The 22389-nt window shown below is 48.7% G+C and overlaps 2 protein-coding genes across 2 annotated transcripts in view; both read left to right on the top strand.

The window, feature by feature from the left end:
* Window positions 1-22389, top strand: part of LOC311030186 (uncharacterized protein) — a 426559-nt gene that overhangs the window by 252045 nt on the left and 152125 nt on the right. The window lies entirely within an intron of this gene.
* LOC311030271 (kelch-like protein 10) lies at window positions 71-3154 on the top strand (the record flags this gene model as incomplete). The annotated part of the gene is made up of 5 exons (XM_084035921.1): window positions 71-225; window positions 1026-1509; window positions 1840-2337; window positions 2492-2641; window positions 2783-3154. The coding sequence occupies 5 exons, from the start codon at window positions 71-73 to the stop codon at window positions 3152-3154; spliced, it is 1659 nt and encodes a 552-aa protein (XP_083892047.1).

Here is a 22389-nt window from a genome sequence, read left to right as displayed (position 1 = left end):
TCCAGTCTCTCTCTTGATCTCCACATAAACCAACAACCAGAGACAACAACTCTATCATCAGCAAATCAAGATGGCCAATCAACGCCACTCTTCTTTCCTGTTTCCTGCCTCAGGGTTCAATGATTTACGTCTGGAGGGAACGTTTTGCGAGGCAGTCATCACTGTTGAAGACGTGGATTTTCAAATCCACAAGATCTTCCTCTGTCGATGCAGCCTCTACTTCCAGTGAGTACATTATCTGATATTAGGGGGGAAACTTGTGAATTTATATCCTTCAAATGAGCAGAAAGTAACAGCAAATTGATTGATTAGCGATGTGAAGTCTGAGAGAACAGCCACAACACGTAACAAGCTCATAGAGCATTTGTGATTTAAACAAAAACAAGAGGACATTAAACACCTGATAGACGGCTACGAGAATATTTGTAACATATTTGAAAGGATCATTCAGGATTCAACCAGTGGTGTAGTTTCCCTGTCTGTCTATAGTTTTTATAAATATAATGACTTGACTGGATATCATCTCAAATGAGGTTTCTTGTTTCCATTCATCTCATATCAACTTCCAACATGTGAAGTTTGTACATCGGTTGTAGACTCAGCTCAAGTTGGATTTATGATGTTTGCCAAACGTGTTATTGTTTTGTTGTTTTTTAAAAATGTGAAGTAGAATTTGAGCTGCTGGTCTCTCAGTTCCATACTACTGTACTTTAAAGCAGATTTTAGAATGGAGTTCATTCAGAAAAGTTACACATCTGTTACAAAATGCATATAATTCACTATTTCCATTCCAGATGTCATTTATTTAATAGACTTCATGTGTGTCATTCAGAGTGTTGGGTTTGTCAGTGTTGTGGTTTAAAGTAAACTGGGAGGAGCCTTGATATCAGTCATATTTCACTCTGCTGCTGTTTTGAAAAGCGCCCCACTATATTTCTTATCATAGTTATTAGTGTGAAGCAAAGAAGGAACAGCTGACGTCAGTTTCTCTTTCTTCTTCTTTGTGTTTTCATCCTGACCCACAGAGCTCTCTTCCAACGCTGGTCTTCTTCAGACAAGAAGGTCTTCAACATCCCCGGCCTGACTCCTGACATGATGCAGCTCCTCATCGACTTTGCATACACCGGCTCCGTTTCAGTGACGGAGGACAACGTTCAGGAGCTGCTTCTAGCAGCCGATCAGTTTAATGTGATGGGAGTTGTGAAAAAGTGCTGCGACTTCCTGGAGAGCCAGCTCTGCCCAGAGAACTGCATCGGCATCTTCCAGTTCACCGCCGTCTGCTTCTGCCCCGAACTGCACCGCCAGGCCTACAGCTTCATCGTCGACCACTTTGAGGAGCTCGTTTCCTCTGAAGAGTTCCCGCAGCTCTCTGTGCAGCAACTCAGTGCCATCCTGAACAGAGACGACCTCAGAGTGAGAGACGAGAGGACTGTGTATGAGGCCGTCCTCCGCTGGATCGCCAGCTCACTGGAGGAAAGGAGAGACCACATCGCTGTGCTCTTATCTAAGGTAGGATGACTTCCTGTCACATGATTTCTTCTCCGTGGTTTCATCCTGACTGAACAGTAGTCTGTAGGGCCACCTCTAGAGTCAAATCATTTGTCCTGCCCTGAAATGTTGCTTTCATGCTCCATATTGCTCTCACTGTCAACAAATACCATGAAGAGACCAAAACCGACACTAAACTAATCCTGCTGTCAAGTCTGTGGATCCAAAACAGAATACAGCTTATAATGATGACATTCTGAATAGATTTGGTTCAGTAGGATAAAAGGACCGGCCTAAAGTACTGCCGTCCATGAACTTCTATTCAAACATTCTGTCCTGTTTTCTCTGTAGGTGCGGCTGGCCTCCATGGGTACAGAGTACATGAGGATCAGTGTGATGTCTAATAAGCTGGTGAATAACAACGCAGACTGCCAGCGCATGGTCAGGGAAGCCATAGAAGTCATGCAAAACCAGCCTGATGTCTACCACCATCTCGCCCGTCCTCGCCTTCCAAACGCCGTCCTGCTGGCCATCGGAGGCTGGAGTGGCGGCGATCCGACTGACAGTATCGAGGCCTACAACGTCCACACCAACGACTGGATCAGCTTGACCCAGCATCTGGAGCGTCCTCGTGCCTACCATGGCACCGCCTTCCTCAACGGGAGTGTCTACTGCGTTGGGGGCTTCGACAGGACACTCAACGGGTGCATCTATGCCATGGGAGGGTACGACGGGCATCGACGACTCTCCACTGCAGAGCGCTATAACCCCGAGACAAACCAGTGGAGTCTCATTTCATCCATGCAGGAGGTTAGAAGTGACGCCAGCTCCATGACGCTCCACAACAAGGTGGGTCTCGCATTATCTCACATTATCTCACATTATCTCACAGTTGTGTAGTGATATTTCAGATGATTTATTACCAGTAGAAGCCAAGAAAAGTGTTAATTCTTAAATAATTTCATTGTTAAATCCTATTAAAGTCCTTTCCTGTTTTTTCCAGGTTTACGTTTGCGGTGGTTTCAATGGGAACGAGTTCCTGCAGACGGCTGAGTGTTACAACCCAGAGACCGACCAGTGGACGACCATCGGCCTCATGACCTGCGCCCGCAGTGGGCTCGGCGTCATTACTTATGCAGACCGCCTCTATGCTGTAAGTCCAGGAAACACTGCTGACCCTCACATAACACATAACCTGAAGGGTGAAGAGATTTGATCAGCAGTTGTTTTTTGTAGATTCAGAGAAACTGGTTCAATCTCCGTTTGACCTTTTCATTTCCTCTTCCTCCCAAAGGTCGGCGGCTTTGATGGCGCCAGCCATCTCCGCAGCGCGGAGGTCTACGACCCTCGGAGCAACACCTGGAACCAAGTGTCCCACATGTTGACCCCTCGCAGCAACTTCGGCATCGAAGTCATCGATGACCGGATCTTCGTTGCCGGGGGCTTCAACGGCATCACCACCTCCACCAACGTGGAGTGCTACAACGTGACCACTGGTGAGTGGTCCGAGGTCTCTGACATGGGGATCGGCCGCAGTGCTCTGAGCTGCTGTGTGGTGTCCGGACTCCCCAACATGGCCGAGTATCTGGTCCCACGTGATGTTCTGCCTCTTTTAGATTTGGATAGTGTTCCTGTGGAGTCTGAGGAGGCAGGACGTTCTGCCTAACACCATCCACCCTGTTTATTAATATGTTTTTTTTTTTAAATGTAAATAATAAATAATAAACGTCTTTCTGCATCAAACAGCTACTGACAGATTGTGTGAACTTTTAGTTTTATACCATGTGAAGGGGAATTTTATAAGGTAGTCAAACTAAAAAATGAAACTGTTGGCTGCTAAATGTGTATTCCAGCATATCTAAGAGTGTGATATACTTCTATGGTATTTGGCATTTTGATATTTAAAAAGCCACCAAGGTTTACATTTCAAAGGTCAATATAAACATGGCAGTACCTTAACTCCTCTTCTGAGCCACTCAATTCAGCAGTTGTAGTAAAATCATACTTCTCGCATTCATTCTTGTCATCTGAAAGTACATAAAGCAAAAGTAAAATGCATACAAATGAGTAAGTCTTAATATACAACAGGTTTGGCTATTATATAATACATGTGTAACCAGCATGAAAAATCAGGTTACTAAACCTATATTTGTCATTTAGACAGTTCTACTAAACCCCCAGTAGATGGCAGTATTCCCCTGCTAGTGTTTGTATCCGGCGTGAACCTAGGTCAGGTATCGCGTGAAGTCTGCACCTGAGAGCAGACGCCATTTTCTCTCAAGGCATAAGCCAGACCGAGGGAGTCGGTAGCTAAAAAAAAAAAAACACGACGCAAAGAGTAGCAGAAAGCTGCGGATAACGGCAGAGACGTCCGCAGGCAGACCCGATAAACCGTGAGCCGACGAGGAAAAACCCCCTTTGTGAAGTAAAATGCATGAGACTCCGGTGAGTTAGCACACAGTTAGCTTCTAGTTCGGTAGCTGTTCAGATGGAAAAAAATACATTTATTGTGCTATTAACTTGGGTTATGATGGTCTATGTTGCTTAAAATATGCCATATGATGCCTTCCAATGTTTTTCTGTTACTTTTGTGCAATTTTTACCGTAGTTTATCGTTTGTAAAAAGATCGCTAGCTTGAAATGCTAAAGCTACTAGCAACCATGACATGCTAACTGCCAGGTTGGGATGCTATTTTGTCCATTGTTTTATGCTTAGTAATGCTAGTCGCCATGCTAATCGCTAAGCTAAGGCTAATTTTCCATGCGGTTTACATTGAGAAGATGCAGTTTAATCATTTTGTATGTCATTCGAACTGTTTATTTGTGTTATTAGCCACTGCAGATGGTAACAGCACCATTCTGGTGTGGTATATTTCATTTATTGATGAAGAAAAATGCACTTTTGTGTATAAAAACTAATTAATTTTATGTTCAAGAGTTAAATATTAAAAAGGTGAATTAAAATAGTTAAAAACTGATGATAAAGGATAAATAGAGGTTTATAAAGACTGTGTCTGTTGTGGAAAAAATAGTAAGCTTGAATATTGAGCTTGAATATGGATATTAAGCTCAAACATACGAGGAGAGTTTATAAGTTGTATCAAAAACAGCGCTTTATTAGCACAAGTATCAAGAAAGCATATTCCGGCAGTTAAACGTGCACGGACCTAATAGTCAACTCAACATAGGGTTGAGTTCACTCAAAAAGGCGCTTACAAAGAGTGCGCAGTTCAATATATCCAAAACTCCACATGAGTCTGATTGGCTCAATCAATCGAAGCAGGCGGAGCGTAATTTTAGAATGCCGCGGCCTGGTTGGAGCACTGGGTATTTCCACCCACACTGGCTCATACGATTCGTCTTTCCAGGCGTTGTCATCTATGTGTGTGTGTGCATGTTGTCGAGGTGCATCTCTTCTGGTGCTATCTCTGCTAGGCACTGTATCAGTTTGCTGGCCGCTAGCCCCCACCCTTGCTCTCCCTTGCTGATGTTGGTATGTGCGTGGGCGCGTGTGTGTATGTGTGAGATTCGGACGCCATCTCTCTTGTGTGTACTGTCTCCTACATTGTAGCATGCAGGTGCCGTGCCCTGACGCAGTTTCTAACCCTTACAGTAATTTTCCACTTATCTGAACATCCGAGTCTATGTGTAGTAATTTAAAGCTGCGTGATTAGCTTATGTATTTACATTTTTCTCCACACACAGTATATAGAAAAAGTAGGCTAATAGGTTATTACATTTTTCTTCCACAAATCCCCCTTTTCACACCTACTAGGTGTGAACATTTTTTTTTTTTTTTTTTAAAGATACTCTTCTTCATCCTCGTCTTTCATGTCCAGGCTCCCATCCCCAAGTTCCTCATTAACTAATAACGGCAGCATATACTTTGGTGGGTCTTGTTCTTTAGTCAGGGCAGTTTGCACTAATTTGGTGACCATGGTTCTCAGACATGGAATGCAGCAGCATCCACAGGTGACTAGTATGGCCAGGAAGATGGCTACTGAGGCTGCTAAAGATATTATTACCGCTTTCCATTTTCCAAACACATCTTCCATCCATTTGGTAAACGGGTCGTCAACCCCTGATGCATCGTGCATTTCTTTGGAGAGTGCTTTTAAGTTTTCTAATGCTCGAGTGACCGACCCGTCTGGGGCCGTGTTGTTAGGGATTACGGTACAGCAGAATTTTCCAAACATAGCGCAGACACCCCCTCTTTCAGCTAAAAGCATATCTAGCGCCATTCTATTTTGCATAGCGATGATTGATGTGGGTGCGAGTTGCTCCGCTAGCCCTTCTACTGCATCCCTAGTGGCATTAGCGAGGCGCAAGAGATTATAGTGGATATAATTGATGCGGTCTGCGTTTTTGTTGGGGAGTATCCAGATAAAGATTGATGCGAGCCCGTCTGCTACTTGGTTCGCCAATTTGTACTCGTCAGGCACTCCTCGCGGGACGCCTATGGCATCTATGTATGTGGTCCCTCCAAATGGATCTTTTAAGCTCGTGTCCCTTTTAACAAGTATATGTCTTCTTCTCCGCCGGACGAGGGCGCCAGATCCCGAGGGGTTTTTTATCCCTCGACTGCCTATCAACGTAAGGGGCATCCCTAGTCTGACCATGGCGCAGGTGCCTGTGGTGGTGCTGGCCTCTACTCGAGTATAGAGACGCAACCCTCCACAATAGTAAAACAGTCCTGCTCGGGCCCATGGTCCTATCACATCCCCAGATGTCGTCCTATTACACCAGTCTGGGGGTATTTTTCCCACATTGACTTTTGGGTTGCTGCTGGCGAAATTGAAACACTGATACCTGGGATCTTTTCCTTTTATGGCAGTAAAATAGCCGGCCTTAGTCGTATTATCTATGGGTGGGAAGACTGATGCCAAGAGTTGACATCCCGGAGGTGTGGCTTCTCTAGTCAAGCTCATTATGCATTCGTACCCTATTTTATCGTGATCTGGATATAAGGGGGCCGGTTCGGTGAACATGGCAGGACGCGCAACCGCGCATGCTACACATCCCGTCATGCTCTGACTCTTAGCATTATCCGTAATCCACTTTAACCAAATGTTATTTTCCCCGAAGCCTGTAGCCATTTTTACAACGTCTAAAGGAGTTAATGCTGTGTAATCCTGGGTCATCACTGTCGGATTGGTAGTGGGTGGCTTTAAGACAGTGGAATTAGCTGTGGTCGTATTCGTCGCACTACTCTTGGGCGGGTATATGTTTACTTGTATTCCTACTACCGGGTCTTTTCCTTTGACGTCTACTCCTAATACGAACCAGATGCGATTTTTTCCCGTGGAACTCGCCTTAATGTTATTGATAGAGAGGGTGAGCAGATTGTTAGTTGGACTGAAATCTCTTTGAAACGAAATATGGTCCCAAAACGCGCTGTGTTTGTGTCGGGTAAACTTGGACCAGGTCCCAGTGAACTTTGTTACCTTAGGCCAATCGGGACAAAATGGCTGCGAGTCCACCGAGACCCCAAACCCATACTGGTAAGTAGGGGTGTCACGATTCTCCAAATACTCGATTCGATTTGATTTTCGATTTTAGGGTCACGATTCGATTCGATTCTCGATTTTTTTCTTTTTCTTACAGCACAGATGCCTATGCCATTTTCAGACTAGTCTAGTCTACGATCATTGGTTTTATTCATCAAATTTTGTACAGTAAATCTTATTTCAAAAGTTGGGCTACATATAAGTGATGCAATTTCCATAATGTATCACATTAGGCACTAATGGTCAAATTTAAATTATTTATTTGCAATATAAAAGTAACAATCTTGTTTTCAACAACGAGTTTGAAGGACTGGACTTTCAATCTCCCAATCTTTATTGACGTAGTGCGCTGTGACGGTGATGTAACTCTCAGTTGCTCTTGAGGTCCAGCCATCTGTTGTTAAGGCAACTAACTCTGCATTGCTCAGACCCCTCACAACTTTTTCTTTAACGTCTTCATACATGGAGGGAACCACTTTTGTTGTAAGATGCGACCTGCTGGGCATACTGTAGCGTGGCTCAAGTACGCTAATTAAATGTTTAAATCCCGTGTTTTCCACCACCGAGTAAGGCTGCAGGTCTGCTGCTATAAATAGCCCTATAGCGCTAGTTATAGCTTTTGCGCGAGCTGAGGTCTGTGGAAGTTTTATTGCAAACGAGGATTGAATAGTTGGCTGGACCAGTGATGGTGCTTTCCCAGCTGTCAAATCTACATCTTTGTGATGCCGGCGAATGTGTCCTGCCATGTTCGTAGTGTTTCCCGTGGCCGGGTATGGTACACGCGCATAGCATATCTTACACACTGTGGTCTTCTTGTCAACAACGCGAACGTCGTCGACATAACTCACCGGGAACGCAAAGTATTTCCATACATGTGATTTAAGAGAAGCAGGAGCTGCTTCAAGCTCCGGTGCCGCGTCTCCTCTTTCATCTGCACTCGCCATCGTGTCATAACCTGCAGGATAGGTAACTAGCGGCGTCGGCTACAATGTGCTGCGTCATTTGCGTAACTTTGCGTAGTGTGCGTAGCTTTGCACACGGGGGGAGGGGGGATCGTCGATCCTCTCTTTGACTTCGATGCTCGAGATCGTGACGTCATTTCGATCGATTTCGATGAAAAATCGAAATCGTGACACCCCTACTGGTAAGGTTTCCCAGTGGCCTCGCAGCTCCTCACTATTTCTGCGGTATGACACAGATAGACATCGTAGCCCCGCCAACTCGCTTTGGATTTTCCGCAGTTTATCACGGAGCATAAGTCAAATGTGAACATCGTGGTTTCCCCGGCGGTGTAATTTAAGACCATTTTGGCACCGCACGCAACTTTGGGGATCTGGAAAGTTTTCGCCTGTTCTCTTTTGGGGCGGGTCAGATAACTACCTGTGGAGTTGCCTTGTTTTGGTTCTAGGTATATCAATCCTAGCCCAAATATTAGTATAATTACTGCTGCAGCTATTGCGGTCAGCAAGCACAACAGTCCCTTCTCTCCTCCAGGGACCTGTTCACTAAATCCCCATCTCCTCCTTTCCTCCGGTGCAACAGACGGATCTCCAAAGAGTCTCCTAAAACCCTTAGGAGGCGTCATTTTGGGCCAAATCTGTTCTCACTTCCTGGAGTGAGCGAGTAGGTGGTGATGCTGGGGCACAATGTGTCAGGTGGTGCCAGGGCGCTCCTGCTTTTCCTCTGACCTGGACCGAGTGTGAAGTAACCTCCTTCACTTCGTACGGACCAGTCCACCTGGGCTCTGTCCACTTTCTTTTGTGAACCTTGACCCTGACCCAGTCTCCTACTTTGACTATCGTCCCCTGCTCTTCGGGATCCTTCTCCTGTGCCTTCTGCACCTGTGTCGAGAGGGCTGAAACAAGAGATATTAGTTCTCTCATGTAGTCGGATTTCTCTATCTGACACACATCTAAAGGAGGTATATGTCCTCCATCACGTGGCGGGCCAGGCATTGGCCTCCCCGTCAACAACTCGTGCGGCGACAGGTGTGTGCCACTCCCCCGTGAAGCTCTCATGGCCATAAGTGCCAAGGGGAGGGCCTCCAACCATGTCATCTTACTGCCCGCACATACCTTGGCTATCTTAGCCTTCAACGTTTGATTCGCGCGTTCCACCAGTCCCTGGGACTGTGGATGGTAGACCGAACCAAAACTGTGTGCAATCCCCAGGAATGCCTCCACCTCACTCAACATCTGATTATTGAAGTGTGTCCCGTTGTCTGATCTGATACGTTTCGGTACCCCGTATCTAGGTATTAGCTCTGTCTGTAACCACTTTATCACTGTCTTTCCATCTTCTCTCTTTGTGGGTATTGCTTCTACCCATCTTGAAAATCTGTCTACCATTACCAACATGTATCTCTTTCCCTGTACTATATTCTCCTGCCCCATATCTGTATAGTCTATGCTAATGTCCTGAAAAGGTGCAAGAGGTACGGGGTAGGATCCCATGGGCGTCTTGAATGGTTTTCTTGGATTGTGGTTTCCACAGACGTCGCATTCTTCGCAGTATAGTTTTACCATGCTGTCTAGGTGTGGGTGCCACCAGAGTGCTGAAATGTTCAACAGTGTCTGTCTTTGTCCTTCATGGGTTGGTCCATGGGCTTCTTTTAGTAGGGTCGCTACTAGTTTTGCTGGTGCCACTATCCTTCCATCATGTGATCTCCAGAGATCTTCTTTCTTTGTGGCCCCCTTTTGTGTCCATGTCGACCATTCGTATGGGCCTGCTTGTTCTTGTATCTTCTTTAGGTCTTCTTCGGTGAGCTTAGGTTGGGGGGGCGTCAACCTAAGTATCATTTGCTCTGGCTGATATCCTCCTGCCTTTTTGGCCGCCTGATCTGCAGCTTCGTTTCCTTGACTGATCCTGGTGCCTGCTTTCTCATGTCCTTTGCACTTCATTATGGATACTCCTCTTGGTAGGGTGATTGCTTCCACCAGCTCTTGTATTTCTTTTTGATGTTTGATTGGGGCGTTGCTGGATGTTACGAATCCTCTTCGCTGCCACATGGGCGCATCTACCTGTGCCGCTCCATGTGCGTAAGCAGAATCTGTAAAGATGTTCACCGTCTTTCCTTTGGCCAGTTTCAGGGCTTCGGTGAGCGCCTTGACTTCTGCCATTTGCGCTGAAGCGGGTTGTGGTATTACTTCTGCTTTGAGCGTCTCATGTCTTCCATCGGGGTGTTGCTGAACCACTGCATATGATGCCCGGTTCAGTCCGTTTTCTCCTCGATAACAGCATCCGTCCGTGTAGAGCCAGAGTTCTGCTCTGGGATCTATGTCATTTTTCAGGTCTTGTCTGAGCTTGCTTTCCTTGACTGCAAGTTCTTCACATGAATGTGGGGTTCCTTTCCCAAAGTTTCCAGCCATGTTCCTTTCGGCTGCCACAAAAGTTATATGCGGCTTGGTGCATTCTCTTTGAATCTTGGTTTTTCTGGCCATGCTGAAAGTAAACTCCTTGCTTGCCAAGAACACTGCAACTCCATGTTCAGTGTGGACCTGTAATGGGTGACACATCACTACATGTGCTGTTTTTTGGAGAGCTTTTGCTACCGCTGCAACATATCTGGCGCACGTTGACTGTCCGGTTTCCACTGCGTCGAGTTTTGAAGAGTGGTATATCAACACATTCCTCTCTCCCCCTTTTTTCTGATACAAAACAGCATTTAAAAATGCATTTTGTTCAGAAACATCCAAATGGAACACTTGTGTGTAGTCCGGTGAGGTGAGCGCAGCAGCTTGGGAGAGAACTTGTTTCATGTCAGTGAATGCTTGTTCGGCTTCAGTAGTCCAGGGTAGTCGTTCTGTGAGGTTTCGAGCCCCAACCTCATTGATCATTGTCCGCAATGGCTGTGTGCGATTGGAGTAGTCGGGTATGTGCGATCGACTGTACCCTGTTAGTCCTAGGAAGGACAGCATGTCAGCCACCGTGGTGGGCTTTGGGTAATGTAAAATCGATTCCCTGTGAGCCGTGGATACTCCTAGTCCGGACGCTGAGATTTGTCGGCCCAGAAACAGGACTTCTTCTCTGCATAGTTGCACTTTCTCCTTCTTGACTTTGTAGCCCTTTTTATACAGGACTGAGAACAGTAGGGCGGTGGCTTCTAGGCAAAGGATAGAGGTTTCTGCCGCCAATAGCAGATCGTCTACATATTGGATGAGCACCACTCCGGCTGGCCATTTCAGCTCCAGTAGGTGTGCTTTCAGCACCTGATTGAAGAGACCGGGCGAGTCTCTGAACCCTTGAGGCAGGCGGTTGTAGGTGTACTGTTTGCCACCAAATGTGAAAGCAAACATAGCTTGCGACGTCTGTGCCAGTGGAACGCTAAAGAAGGCGTTCGCCAAATCTATGACAGTGAAGTATCGAAACGCTGGGCTGAGACCTGTGAGTGCTACGTGCGGGTCCGGTACTGGGTGAACATCTGGAGTTGTTGCATCATTTATGGGGCGGAAGTCTTGCACCATTCTCCAGCCCTTTCCCCCAGCTTTCTGTACTGGCAATATGGGAGTGTTCCATGGGGAGCGACACTCGTATATGACCCCAGCGTCAAGGAGACCCTGAATAGTAGGGGCGATGCCTGTCATTTGATCTTGGGTTAGAGGATACTGTCGTCGATAAATAGGAGGGGCATCTGGGTCTTTTAGGGTGACAATCACTGGTGGTGTTTCCAGGACTCCTACGTCATGGGGAGTTGAAGTCCAAAATCGTGAGTCTACCGTATTCAAAACCGCTGCGGCTCCTGGGTGGTCCGTACATGGGAGTCCATGTTGTCTTGGCAGTGGCAGGTGTTCTGGGAGGGAGACATCCGTAGTATGGGGGCCCGTGAAGCACCACATATCTTCTTCTTTGGCCTTTAGCAGATCAGGTTGTGCTGTTTGTTCCCATGTGAGGGTGGTTGCTCTTCTGACCATGGGTCCCAGACTCCGCGCTTCCTGCCCGAATCCTACGGCCAGGGTTACATGTGGAGCAGCTGAGGGGCTCAGGCGGTACCAAGGCAGTAACCACGAATCCAGAAGTACCCTGTGTGACAGCGTCACCTTGACATGAAATAAAATGTACAGTGTGCAAACAAAGGTTTAAAAGAAAAGTGCACTTGGTTGCCTGATGTGAGATGTAGTCTGTAAACTAAATGGGTAGTGTGGGTGCCTTGAAATTATTATAAATAGGAATAGCAAAATTTGTGGGCCGAGGGGATAAAGGGAGGATGTGACGTGGACCAGGTGGAGGAGGACACCTGGTGATGGTCGGAGGAGATGGTGGACGGCTGGCGGTAGAGGGGGGAGAGCGGCGTAACTTAGACTGCGTTGTATCGGACGGAGCCGAGGCACGGACTAAGCGAACGGAGCCGCCAGTAGAGTTTCCCTCCTGGTCCGGCGGAGTCCAGTCGAGTTTCCCTCCTGGTCAGGCGGAGGCCAGTTGAGTTTCCCTCCTGGTTGACTCTGTTCCCGGTGGACTGACACAAAGGACCGCGGGTAAACGGGGTGAGACTGACTCCTTTTGTTTGTTTGTTTTTCCTCCGGCGCCCGAGCCGCTCGGCGTTGTATTGTTCCTGAGTATCGGAAAGTTTGCGACTTGTGGACATATTTATCGTGAACCATTCGGTTCAATAAGTGATATTTCGTTTGGGGGGGGTTATTTACTTAATTTACAAAGTGGAAAGACCGGGGTTTTTTGCGTGCCTTGTATGTAATTAATTTATTTTGGTGATCATTTTGCGCTCAGAGCGGCCGAGCTGGGAAAGCCCGTCTAAATTAAAAGTGACGTGGATCTTTACGTTAAATTGCACCACGGTGGCGTTTCGTTTGTTTAATTTTTACATGAAGTCTATTTTTCCATGAACCCCTTGGAGAGTTAATGTTCAGCCCAGAACAAGGCTGCGCGTTACAGATGCTGGCCCGTACGGGGAATTGAAATAGATAACGTGTTTGGAGTGAATTAAATTAATGAGCGCTTTCGTTGGGGTAATATTGTAAACTGTGTATGCAAAGCTTTTGTGTTTGGTTTGGGAGTAACGGTGTGTGAAATATTCGTACATGCTGGTTAATTAGTGACATACTGTGGACATGAAATTGTTTATAAATAAGTGTGTTCTTTAAGATAAATTTTATTGATGGCTACTGAAGAGAATCTGCCCCTGGGTGAAATTGATGCCGGCAGTCAGGCTGCCAGTGAAGGCACACAGGCGTCTACTCCCATATCGGTGCATGAAGCCGCGGATCAGCACCATGAGAATGGGGGAGATGAGTGGGTCACCAGGCGAAATCCTGTGGGGGAGATAACATCCCTGATTAGCTCACTGTATCTGTCTGAGCCGGACCCTGAAGACGGTGTGGAGGAGGGAGACAGCACCTCTTACCTTGGTCTGCCTGCCATCTCTACCCTTGGGGAGGAGCTAAAGACAGTAATTGATAAGGTGCACATGTTGGAAGGAGATTTTCGCGACTCAGTCACTAGCACGTTGAACAGAGAGGACAGCATTAGGGGCTATGTGGACACAAACGTTGAACATTTGGAGCATCGGGTGATGAGCACTCTCAAGCGGTTCGAGGTCCAGCTAGTGGAGTGTTTGCAGAGGAGGGATGAAAAGTGGAGTGCAGAGATTCAGCGGTTGAAGCGCTTAAGTCGCACAGTGGTCCCCGCATCCCTCTTCGGAGCTAGGGGCCCCGTACCAGCCCAGGGACGCTCCACTCCAGACTCCAACGCCATCGGGGGGTCGCGGGCTCCAACCACCAGCGACGCAGCTTCTCTGAGCCATGAACAGCCCCGCCACGTGGCCCATCATGGTCAGCTTCCACCCCTTAATGTCACTTTTGACAGCGGACTTCCTCTTATGTCTCCTCCAGCCTTCGGTGCTGCCTCCCTCAGTGAGCCACTAGAGCCCCTTAGGAGCTCGAATGTGACAGAGACACAGTCTCAGGCCCCAACCTCTGGTCTAACGCCACCGGCCATGTTTCAGTCAGGCTTGGAGGGGATGGATATCACTGCTCCTTGCAGTGCGTCTCCCAGCAAGGTCACTGGAGCGGCAGTGGTGCATTCGAAACCTGCTGTTCACATAGACTTTCCCTCATTCTGCGGGTCTCGGGAGGTAGCCGATGCTCTAAACTTCGTTGATCAATGTGAGACCTTTCTTGCGGTACGGCCGTTGAGTGATGCAGAGCTAGTTGGTGCCTTATCCAGTGTGCTTAAAGGGCCGGCCAATAGTTGGTGGAGTGTAGCCAAAAGTAAGGTCCATAGTTGGGTGGAGTTCAAGGAGGCGTTTCAGGCCGCCTTCCTTCCTCCTGATTACCTCGCAGAGGTCGAAGAGAAGCTCAGGGATATGGTGCAGCTGCCTGAACAGTGTGTGAGAGATTTTGCCTATGACTATCGTGCACTCTGTTTACGGTGGAAGCCTGAAATCTCTGAAACTGAGTTAGTGAGGAAGATCCTCAATAACTGCAACCCCAGAATTGCTGGGTGCCTCCGGGGCACCGTCACTACTGTGGAGCAGCTGGTTTCCGTGGGCACGTTGGTGGAGAAGGACTGTACGGCTGCTAAGGAGTATTGGGGGAAGGTGGACCAACAGAAAGCAAAGGGGAGGATGGCAAAAAAGCCACCGGAGAAGTGGATGTCAAAGAAGCCTGCGGATGTGGTGACTGTGGTGCGGCGTGGAAAAGAGAAAACCTCATCTCTTCTGCATGTGCCGATAGAGGTGAGAGGAAGACAGTGTCAGGCCGTTTTTGATACCGCCTGTACTTACTCTCTTATGAGGCATAGCCAGTGGGTACAGGTGGCGCAAGAGGGGGAACAACTGAGGCCAAGTGAGAACCAAAGCTTTGCCCTGGCTGATGGAAAGACCTGCCATGGAGTCCTTGGCAAAATTCAGTTGCTGTACAACTGGCATGACATGATGTGGTCGATAGAGACATACATAATAGCGGATGACAACTTGGCGTTCCCTATCATCCTAGGTTTAGATTTTCTCACCAAGACATCCACCATTATAAATCTGGGTGATCTAACGTATGGAGTGAAGGGGCCGAGAGGGTACACGTTCTATTCTTTCCTCTCTCAGAACCCTGGAAAACCGAGCCCACAGGTCAGTGTGAGTCTCATCATGGCACTCCCTCTCCCAGGGGTGAGTAGCAGCCAGATCGACCCTGTTCTGGATTTTTCCAGTTACCCCCTGGAAATCCGAGAGCTTTTCGAGGCCTGGCCAAAGGTGTGTTCAGGAAAGTTAGGGGCAACCACTGTGGAAGAGCATCAGATCTTTGTTACTGATAACGTGCCAGTACGCTGTAGAGCGTATAGAGTGTCTCCCTACAAACGCCAAATTATTATTGACCATGTGGAGCAGATGCTCAAAGATGGCATCATAGAACCCTCCCAGTCCGCTTGGGCCTCACCTGTGGTCCTGGTTCCAAAGCCTGACAAGTCCATGAGGTTCTGTGTGGATTTTCGGCCTCTGAACGCCAAGACGCACCAGGACGCCTACCCCATGCCCATCATCCATGATTTGTTGGAGTCAATGCACGGGGCTGCTGTTTTCAGCACCCTGGATTTAAAGTCAGGATACTGGCAGGTGGCGATGGCGGAAGAGAGCAAAGCCAAGACGGCTGTCATTACCCCCATTGGCCTCTACCAGTTTAAGTGCATGCCGTTTGGGTTGAAAAATGCCGGGGCTACATTCCAGCGCCTTATGGAGAAGGTGCTGGGGGCCCTCAGAGGAAGAATATGTTTTGTGTACATTGACGATGTCAACGTTTTTTCTCCCACAACAGAACAGCACCTGAAGGATCTCAATGATGTCATGGAGAGGCTAAGTGAGGCCAATCTGACCCTGAATCTCAAAAAGTGCAATTTCCTCTGTAGTGAACTTAAGTTTCTCGGCCATGTTGTCTCGGAGAAAGGCGTACGGGTGGATCCCGAAAAGACGTTGGCAGTGACCGCCTATCCGACGCCTACCAACATCAAGGCCCTGCAACGCTTCCTGGGACTCGTCGGGTGGTATCACAAATTTATATCCCATTTTGCAAACCTTGCCGCTCCCCTGCATCGTCTGACGAGGAAGGAGGTGGAGTGGGCCTGGACGGAAGAATGCCAGCAGAGCTTTGAACAGCTGAAGCAGGCCTTGGTGAGTGCTCCTATCCTTACTCAGCCTGACCACGGACTTCCGTTTGAGGTGCACACCGATGCCAGTGAGGTTGGGCTGGGGGCGGTGTTGGTGCAAGTCGCTGAGGAGGGGGAGAAGGTGGTTGCTTACGCATCCAGGGGGTTGCGAGGCGCGGAATGCAACTATTCTACCTCCGAGAAGGAGTGCCTGGCCGTTGTCTGGGCGGTTGAGAAATGGCGACATTATTTGGAGGGAAAGGAGTTCTCTGTTTATACAGATCATGCGGCTCTGACCTGGGCTTTCAACTGCCCTAAAACATCCTCCAGGCTGACACGGTGGACCCTGAGGCTCCAGCAGTTTCAATTTAGGGTCCAGTATCGAAAAGGGTTACAAAATATTGTCCCAGACGCCCTGTCGAGGGCGGTATCAGAGCCAAATGCCCCTGCAGCCTGGGTGGCATTAAATACTTCCCTTTCTCCCTCCGATCTCCCAACTTCACTGGCGGAGATAAGAGAAACTCAGGAAAAGGATCCTGAGACCTTGGAGAGGGTAAAGCAGGTCACGTCCACCACGAGTAGACCCGGAAGGGTGGAGTTTACATTGGTACAGGGCCTGCTGTACCGGAAGTCGCCTGTAAAAGATGGAGGTGAGAACTTCCAACTAGTGGTACCAAAAGCCCTCGTACCCAGTTTCCTGGAGTACTTTCATGGCCATCCCTTAAGCGGCCATCTGGGCAGACTCAAGACCCTGATTAGGGTCCTTGACGTAGCTTGGTGGTCGACGGTTCGGAAAGATGTCTGGGATCATGTCAGGAACTGCCAGACCTGCCAGCTATACAAGGCTGACAACCAAAAGCCAGCCGGATTCATGCAGCCCACCACAGTCGAAGGTCCATGGGAGAAGCTTGGTATGGACCTTATGGGGCCATTCCCTCGCAGTAAGAAGGGCAATAAGTTCCTTTTGGTGATTGTGGATTACTTCACAAAGTGGGTTGAAATGTTTCCCCTCAAAGACAGCAAATCCCCTCGCATCATCCCCATCCTCAAGGATGAGATTTTTACCCGGTTCGGAGTCCCGCAGGAGCTGGTGACGGATCGGGGGCCTCAGTTCACTGGCCATGAGATGGCTAACCTCTGTAAGACCTGGGGAGTGACACAGAAGTTCACTACCAGTTATCATCCTCAGGCCAATCTAACAGAACGTTTTAATAGAACCATCAAAACCATGATTGCCTCTTATGTTGGGGACCAGCATGACAAATGGGATCAGTGGATCCGAGAGTTTCGCTTTGCCATCAACGCCGCCCAGCATGAGACTACGGGTAGATCTCCTGCAGAGCTGGCGCTGGGAAGAGCCCTCAAAGGCCCGTTGGAGCGATTGATTGGTTCGCCACCTTCGCCCCAGCAGTCGCCCTACCAGCTCCTGGAGAGGCAAAAGGAGATGGCTGAGGAGGTTAAAAGGCGAGTGGGAGTCTGTCAGGCCAGACAAGCCAGGTATTATAATACCCGGAGGAGAGGTGTACAACTCCTCCTGGGAGACCAGGTCTGGGTCCGCACACACCCACTTTCCAAAGCATCAGACGGATTCTCATCCAAGCTTGCGCCTAAATGGTCAGGTCCAGCGACAGTGGTGAGAAAGTTAGGCCCCATAAACTACCTGATACAGACGAACGACCAGGGTAAGAGGGTAGACACAGTCAACGTGGTCAACCTGAAACCCTTTTTCGGGGTTCAGCCTCCGATACCTCCGGCTGGGGGGGGGGGGGATCTGTGACAGCGTCACCTTGACATGAAATAAAATGTACAGTGTGCAAACAAAGGTTTAAAAGAAAAGTGCACTTGGTTGCCTGATGTGAGATGTAGTCTGTAAACTAAATGGGTAGTTTGGGTGCCTTGAAATTATTATAAATAGGAATAGCAAAATTTGTGGGCCGAGGGGATAAAGGGAGGATGTGACGTGGACCAGGTGGAGGAGGACACCTGGTGATGGTCGGAAGAGATGGTGGACGGCTGGCGGTAGAGGGGGGAGAGCGGCGTAACTTAGACTGCGTTGTATCGGACGGAGCCGAGGCACGGACTAAGCGAACGGAGCCGCCAGTAGAGTTTCCCTCCTGGTCCGGCGGAGTCCAGTCGAGTTTCCCTCCTGGTCAGGCGGAGGCCAGTTGAGTTTCCCTCCTGGTTGACTCTGTTCCCGGTGGACTGACACAAAGGACCGCGGGTAAACGGGGTGAGACTGACTCCTTTTGTTTGTTTGTTTTTCCTCCGGCGCCCGAGCCGCTCGGCGTTGTATTGTTCCTGAGTATCGGAAAGTTTGCGACTTGTGGACATATTTATCGTGAACCATTCGGTTCAATAAGTGATATTTCGTTTGGGGGGGGTTATTTACTTAATTTACAAAGTGGAAAGACCGGGGTTTTTTGCGTGCCTTGTATGTAATTAATTTATTTTGGTGATCATTTTGCGCTCAGAGCGGCCGAGCTGGGAAAGCCCGTCTAAATTAAAAGTGACGTGGATCTTTACGTTAAATTGCACCACGGTGGCGTTTCGTTTGTTTAATTTTTACATGAAGTCTATTTTTCCATGAACCCCTTGGAGAGTTAATGTTCAGCCCAGAACAAGGCTGCGCGTTACACCTGGCCGCGACTCCCTCTTTCCCGCAGTAGATATGGCTGCATACAATGGGAGGGTGTAGATGACCCATGTTTTCGTCCCAGTCATCAGTGTAGGGGCTATCCGGGTCTGACTCCACGTTCATGGTGCAATGTACGTGATCCAGCGGCATTTTGTAAGGGTGGAGGGCGAATATGCGTGACTTTAAAAGGTGGAATTGATACTGTATCTGTGGGGTCCTTGGGCCATTTTCCAGGAGGCGTAGCCAAAATACCTCTTGGTCCGCCATGAGGGGTTCTTTTACTTCAGGTGCAAGCATCATGAGCCTCACTGGGTTTTCGGGTGTCGATGGTGGCGGGCTGGTTGTTACATGTACTCCGTCATTGTTCATGTAAATTGTTAGTCTCATTTTGCACATTAGGTCTCTTCCCAAAAGATTTACCGGGCATTGTGGTGCCAACAAGAAGGAATGTGAGAGTTGGTGTCCCTGGTATTCCACCGGGAGCGGTTCCGAAAAGTACTGTACTTGTGGTAAACCCGTCACGCCGACCACCGATTGGGTTATATTCGAAGATTGTTGCGGTGTTGTTAGACAAGAATAGGTGGCTCCTGAATCCGCCAGCATGGTGTGTAGCCGCCCATTAATATTGAGTGTTAGGAGAGGCTCTGTGGTTAGTCCGAAGTGCACCGCTTCTTGTCTTGGTGGAGGGGCGTGTCAGTAAGAGCCTTGACACTGGGTCCCTGGTCCCTGGTACCAGTCCCCAGTATATGCCTGATGCTGGGGCGGCTCAGGCCCCGGTGTCGGTGGGACGGGTTGTGGCCCGTACTGTGGTGGTCCCCCTCTTCCTCTTCCCCTGTAGGGACCCGGTCCTCCTCTTCCTTGTGGTGGCCCTGCGTAGTTTCCTGTCTGTTGAGCTCCTGCTCGGCAGTCTCTCGCATAATGACCAGGTCTGCCACAGTTGTAGCAATAGAAGGCGGGCCCTTGTTGGGCGCGACCCCTTCCCCCTCTGAATCCTCCTCCTCTTTGATAGCCTTGCTGCTGCACCTGAGGGGGCCATGGTTGTTGTGGTTGTTGGTACAACTGGGTGGCTGGTGCCTCCGGTGTGGGAGGCGTCACAGCCGGCATTTGTTTCGTCTTTTTTGCCTTTTCCTTTTCTTCCAATTCTGCCAGTTGTTTCTTCAGTATCTTCTTTTTTAGTCCTTTTATCTCATCTTTCTGTCCTTGTTCTCCTTTCTGGTGTCTTATCAGGTAATGTCGTATCTGTGAACACCACATGGGGCCGTCCATTTCTCCCAAACCCACCACATTTTCCAGGAGTTTTCTTGCCTCTTCTGGCAAACCTTTGGTCACTGTTGCTCTCCACAGAGAGAGTGTGGTCTCAGTGTTGTCGTGTGGTTCTCCGAAAGCTTTTTGCCATTCTTTCTTTGCTCGTGACATATAACTGTCCGGGGATTCACCTTCTTGATGTTTCAGCGTGTCCACCACTGATCGGTCCACTGGGGTTGGGTAATGCTGTCTCAGTACTGTCCAGAAGTTGTTGGCAAATGCCCCAAACGGAACTGTTGATGGAGCCGTGTCCAGTTGCCCACATTGTCCCAATATGGCACTTGCTGTGGTTGTGTCCGTGGCTCTTCCCAGAATCGCCCTCATGTCTCCCAGTGCCATGACGTTCCCAGCGGTCTGTGTCAGGAACGCCTCCATCCACGGTGTGGACCCTGAATGGAGGTTGGGCAGCCTGGAGTTCAGCGTGTCCAGGTCTCCGAACGTGAATGGTATGTATTGGACGTGTCCCCCTCCTCCTGGCACCGGTCTCAAAGGGAAGGCCGCTCCCAGGCTCTCTCCTAACGGCCTCATTAGGGGCTCTTGTGGGTTGTAACATCTGCTCTTCTTGATACTGGCAGGTTGTGGAGCCATCACCGCTCCTGACCTTAGCCGCATTCCTGCTGGGGAGGGTGCCTTCTCGGGGGGATGTGGAATCCTTGTGGTTTCCCCATAAAACCTGCCCTTCATTTGCAGGTTTGTCTTTTCTGCTGGTAGGTGCAGTCCATCCCTCATATTTGCAATAATTTCATCTATCCGCTCATCCTCCGTTCGCCTTCTGGTGGGGCTTGGGCTCCTTGGCGGGGTTCTTGGATTTGGAGCGGCCATGTCACTTAGATCAATCAGTTGAAATATCTCTGCCCCTCCTGTCGGTAGGCCAAAGTGGTCTGTGTTGTCTCTCATGAAGTCCTGATCGTATCCACATGTCATTGATTTAGGATTGTATCCTCCAGCCGCTCCCTGTTCCTCTTCCTCCTCTCGGCCTCCGGTACTGCAGGCAGGAGGCGCTACTCCGGTTGGCCTCTCCTTCCTTGGGTCGGTATGGTTTCTGCCACTAGGTGGCATCAAAGGATTGTTTGCGAGGGATCCCTCTGTTTCACTTTTTGGGTAGGTTGTTTCCGACCTGCTTTGACGTCTTGGTCCTCCAGGGGGCTCCAGCGCCTCTAGTCGCTGTTGCAGTCTTTCTATTTCTCTCTTCATTTCCTCTCTGTCTTTATCTTGTACGTGGACCTCCACGCCGGCCAAGGTTAGTACTGGCGCTTGCATTGCTGTGCCTGTTGTCTGTGCAGGCATAAATGGGTTGTTGTGTGTGTAGGAAGGGGGGGCTGTTGGGGGAGGTGTCGTTTCTGGAGGCCCAGTTGTTGACTTTTCTGATAAGACTGGATATAGGCCTCTCACTCCCTGCGCTTCTCCAACATCCTGTGTCTCTTCATGTTTGTCTCCCCTCTCTATTTTCCTCTGCTGGAACAGGTCTTTTAGCATTAGGTTTGCCACTCTTGTCTCTTCTTCTTGTTCTTCGAACGCCTTTTTGTGTGGTCTGAAAAATGATTGCTTGTCTTTTTCAGTCTCCATGTTCTGTCGGGCTCTCTGTAATCTTCGTTTGACATCATTCACCATCATATTCATGGCTTCTCTTGATGGCTGCCCGTCCTTGGTGATCCATCCCTTGATCTCCCACCTTTTCGCTACTGTCTTAACTATCTTCCCATCTCCCTTTTTACTTCTATCCTCAGTCCTAACTCTAGCCTTCAAGGTCTCCACAAAGTCTTCCATTCCCCTCTCGTTCAGTCCCTCAATATAATCAAAAGAATTGCTCCTGACGTTACCCACATCAACCCCAATCCCACTAGGTTTATATACCAAACTCGCCTTAATAAGCTTTTCTAATTCTAGTATCTGTCTGCTCACTTCCGTTATCGTTGGTGTGTGTGTTCCTGCAGTTGCTGCTGAGTGAAGAGAGTCACCTCCTGGAGCGTGCAACAGGGTGTCGGCTACTTCTTCTTCTATGTCTATATCAAAAGACTCCATGCCATGTTTAAATTTTACGTATTACAACCGCTGCCTACGCTTCTCTGCTGGACAGCGCGGTCCCGGAGGAATTGTATCTGTTCCAAATTACTATACGCTTTCCTGTATTACAACCACTGCCTACGCTTCTCTATTGGACAGCGCGGTCCCGGAGGAATTGTATCTGTTCCAAATTACATAAATGTCCTGTATCACAACCACTGCCTACGCTTCTCTACTGGACAGCGCGGTCCCGGAGGAATTGTGTCGATTTCCAAATTACATAGTACTAGTTATGCAGTCTGTTGGTTAACCCAAAACACGCTATGATCGTTAATAGAGCGGCTTAATTATGTGCAAGAATTCTCA

This window comes from Eutrigla gurnardus (assembly GCF_963514095.1).
Source record: "Eutrigla gurnardus genome assembly, chromosome: 19".
Classification (NCBI taxonomy): Eukaryota; Metazoa; Chordata; class Actinopteri; order Perciformes; family Triglidae; genus Eutrigla; species Eutrigla gurnardus.
The sequence above is the reverse complement of the archived record's forward strand: the minus strand, read 5'-3'. Positions and strand labels throughout refer to the sequence as shown.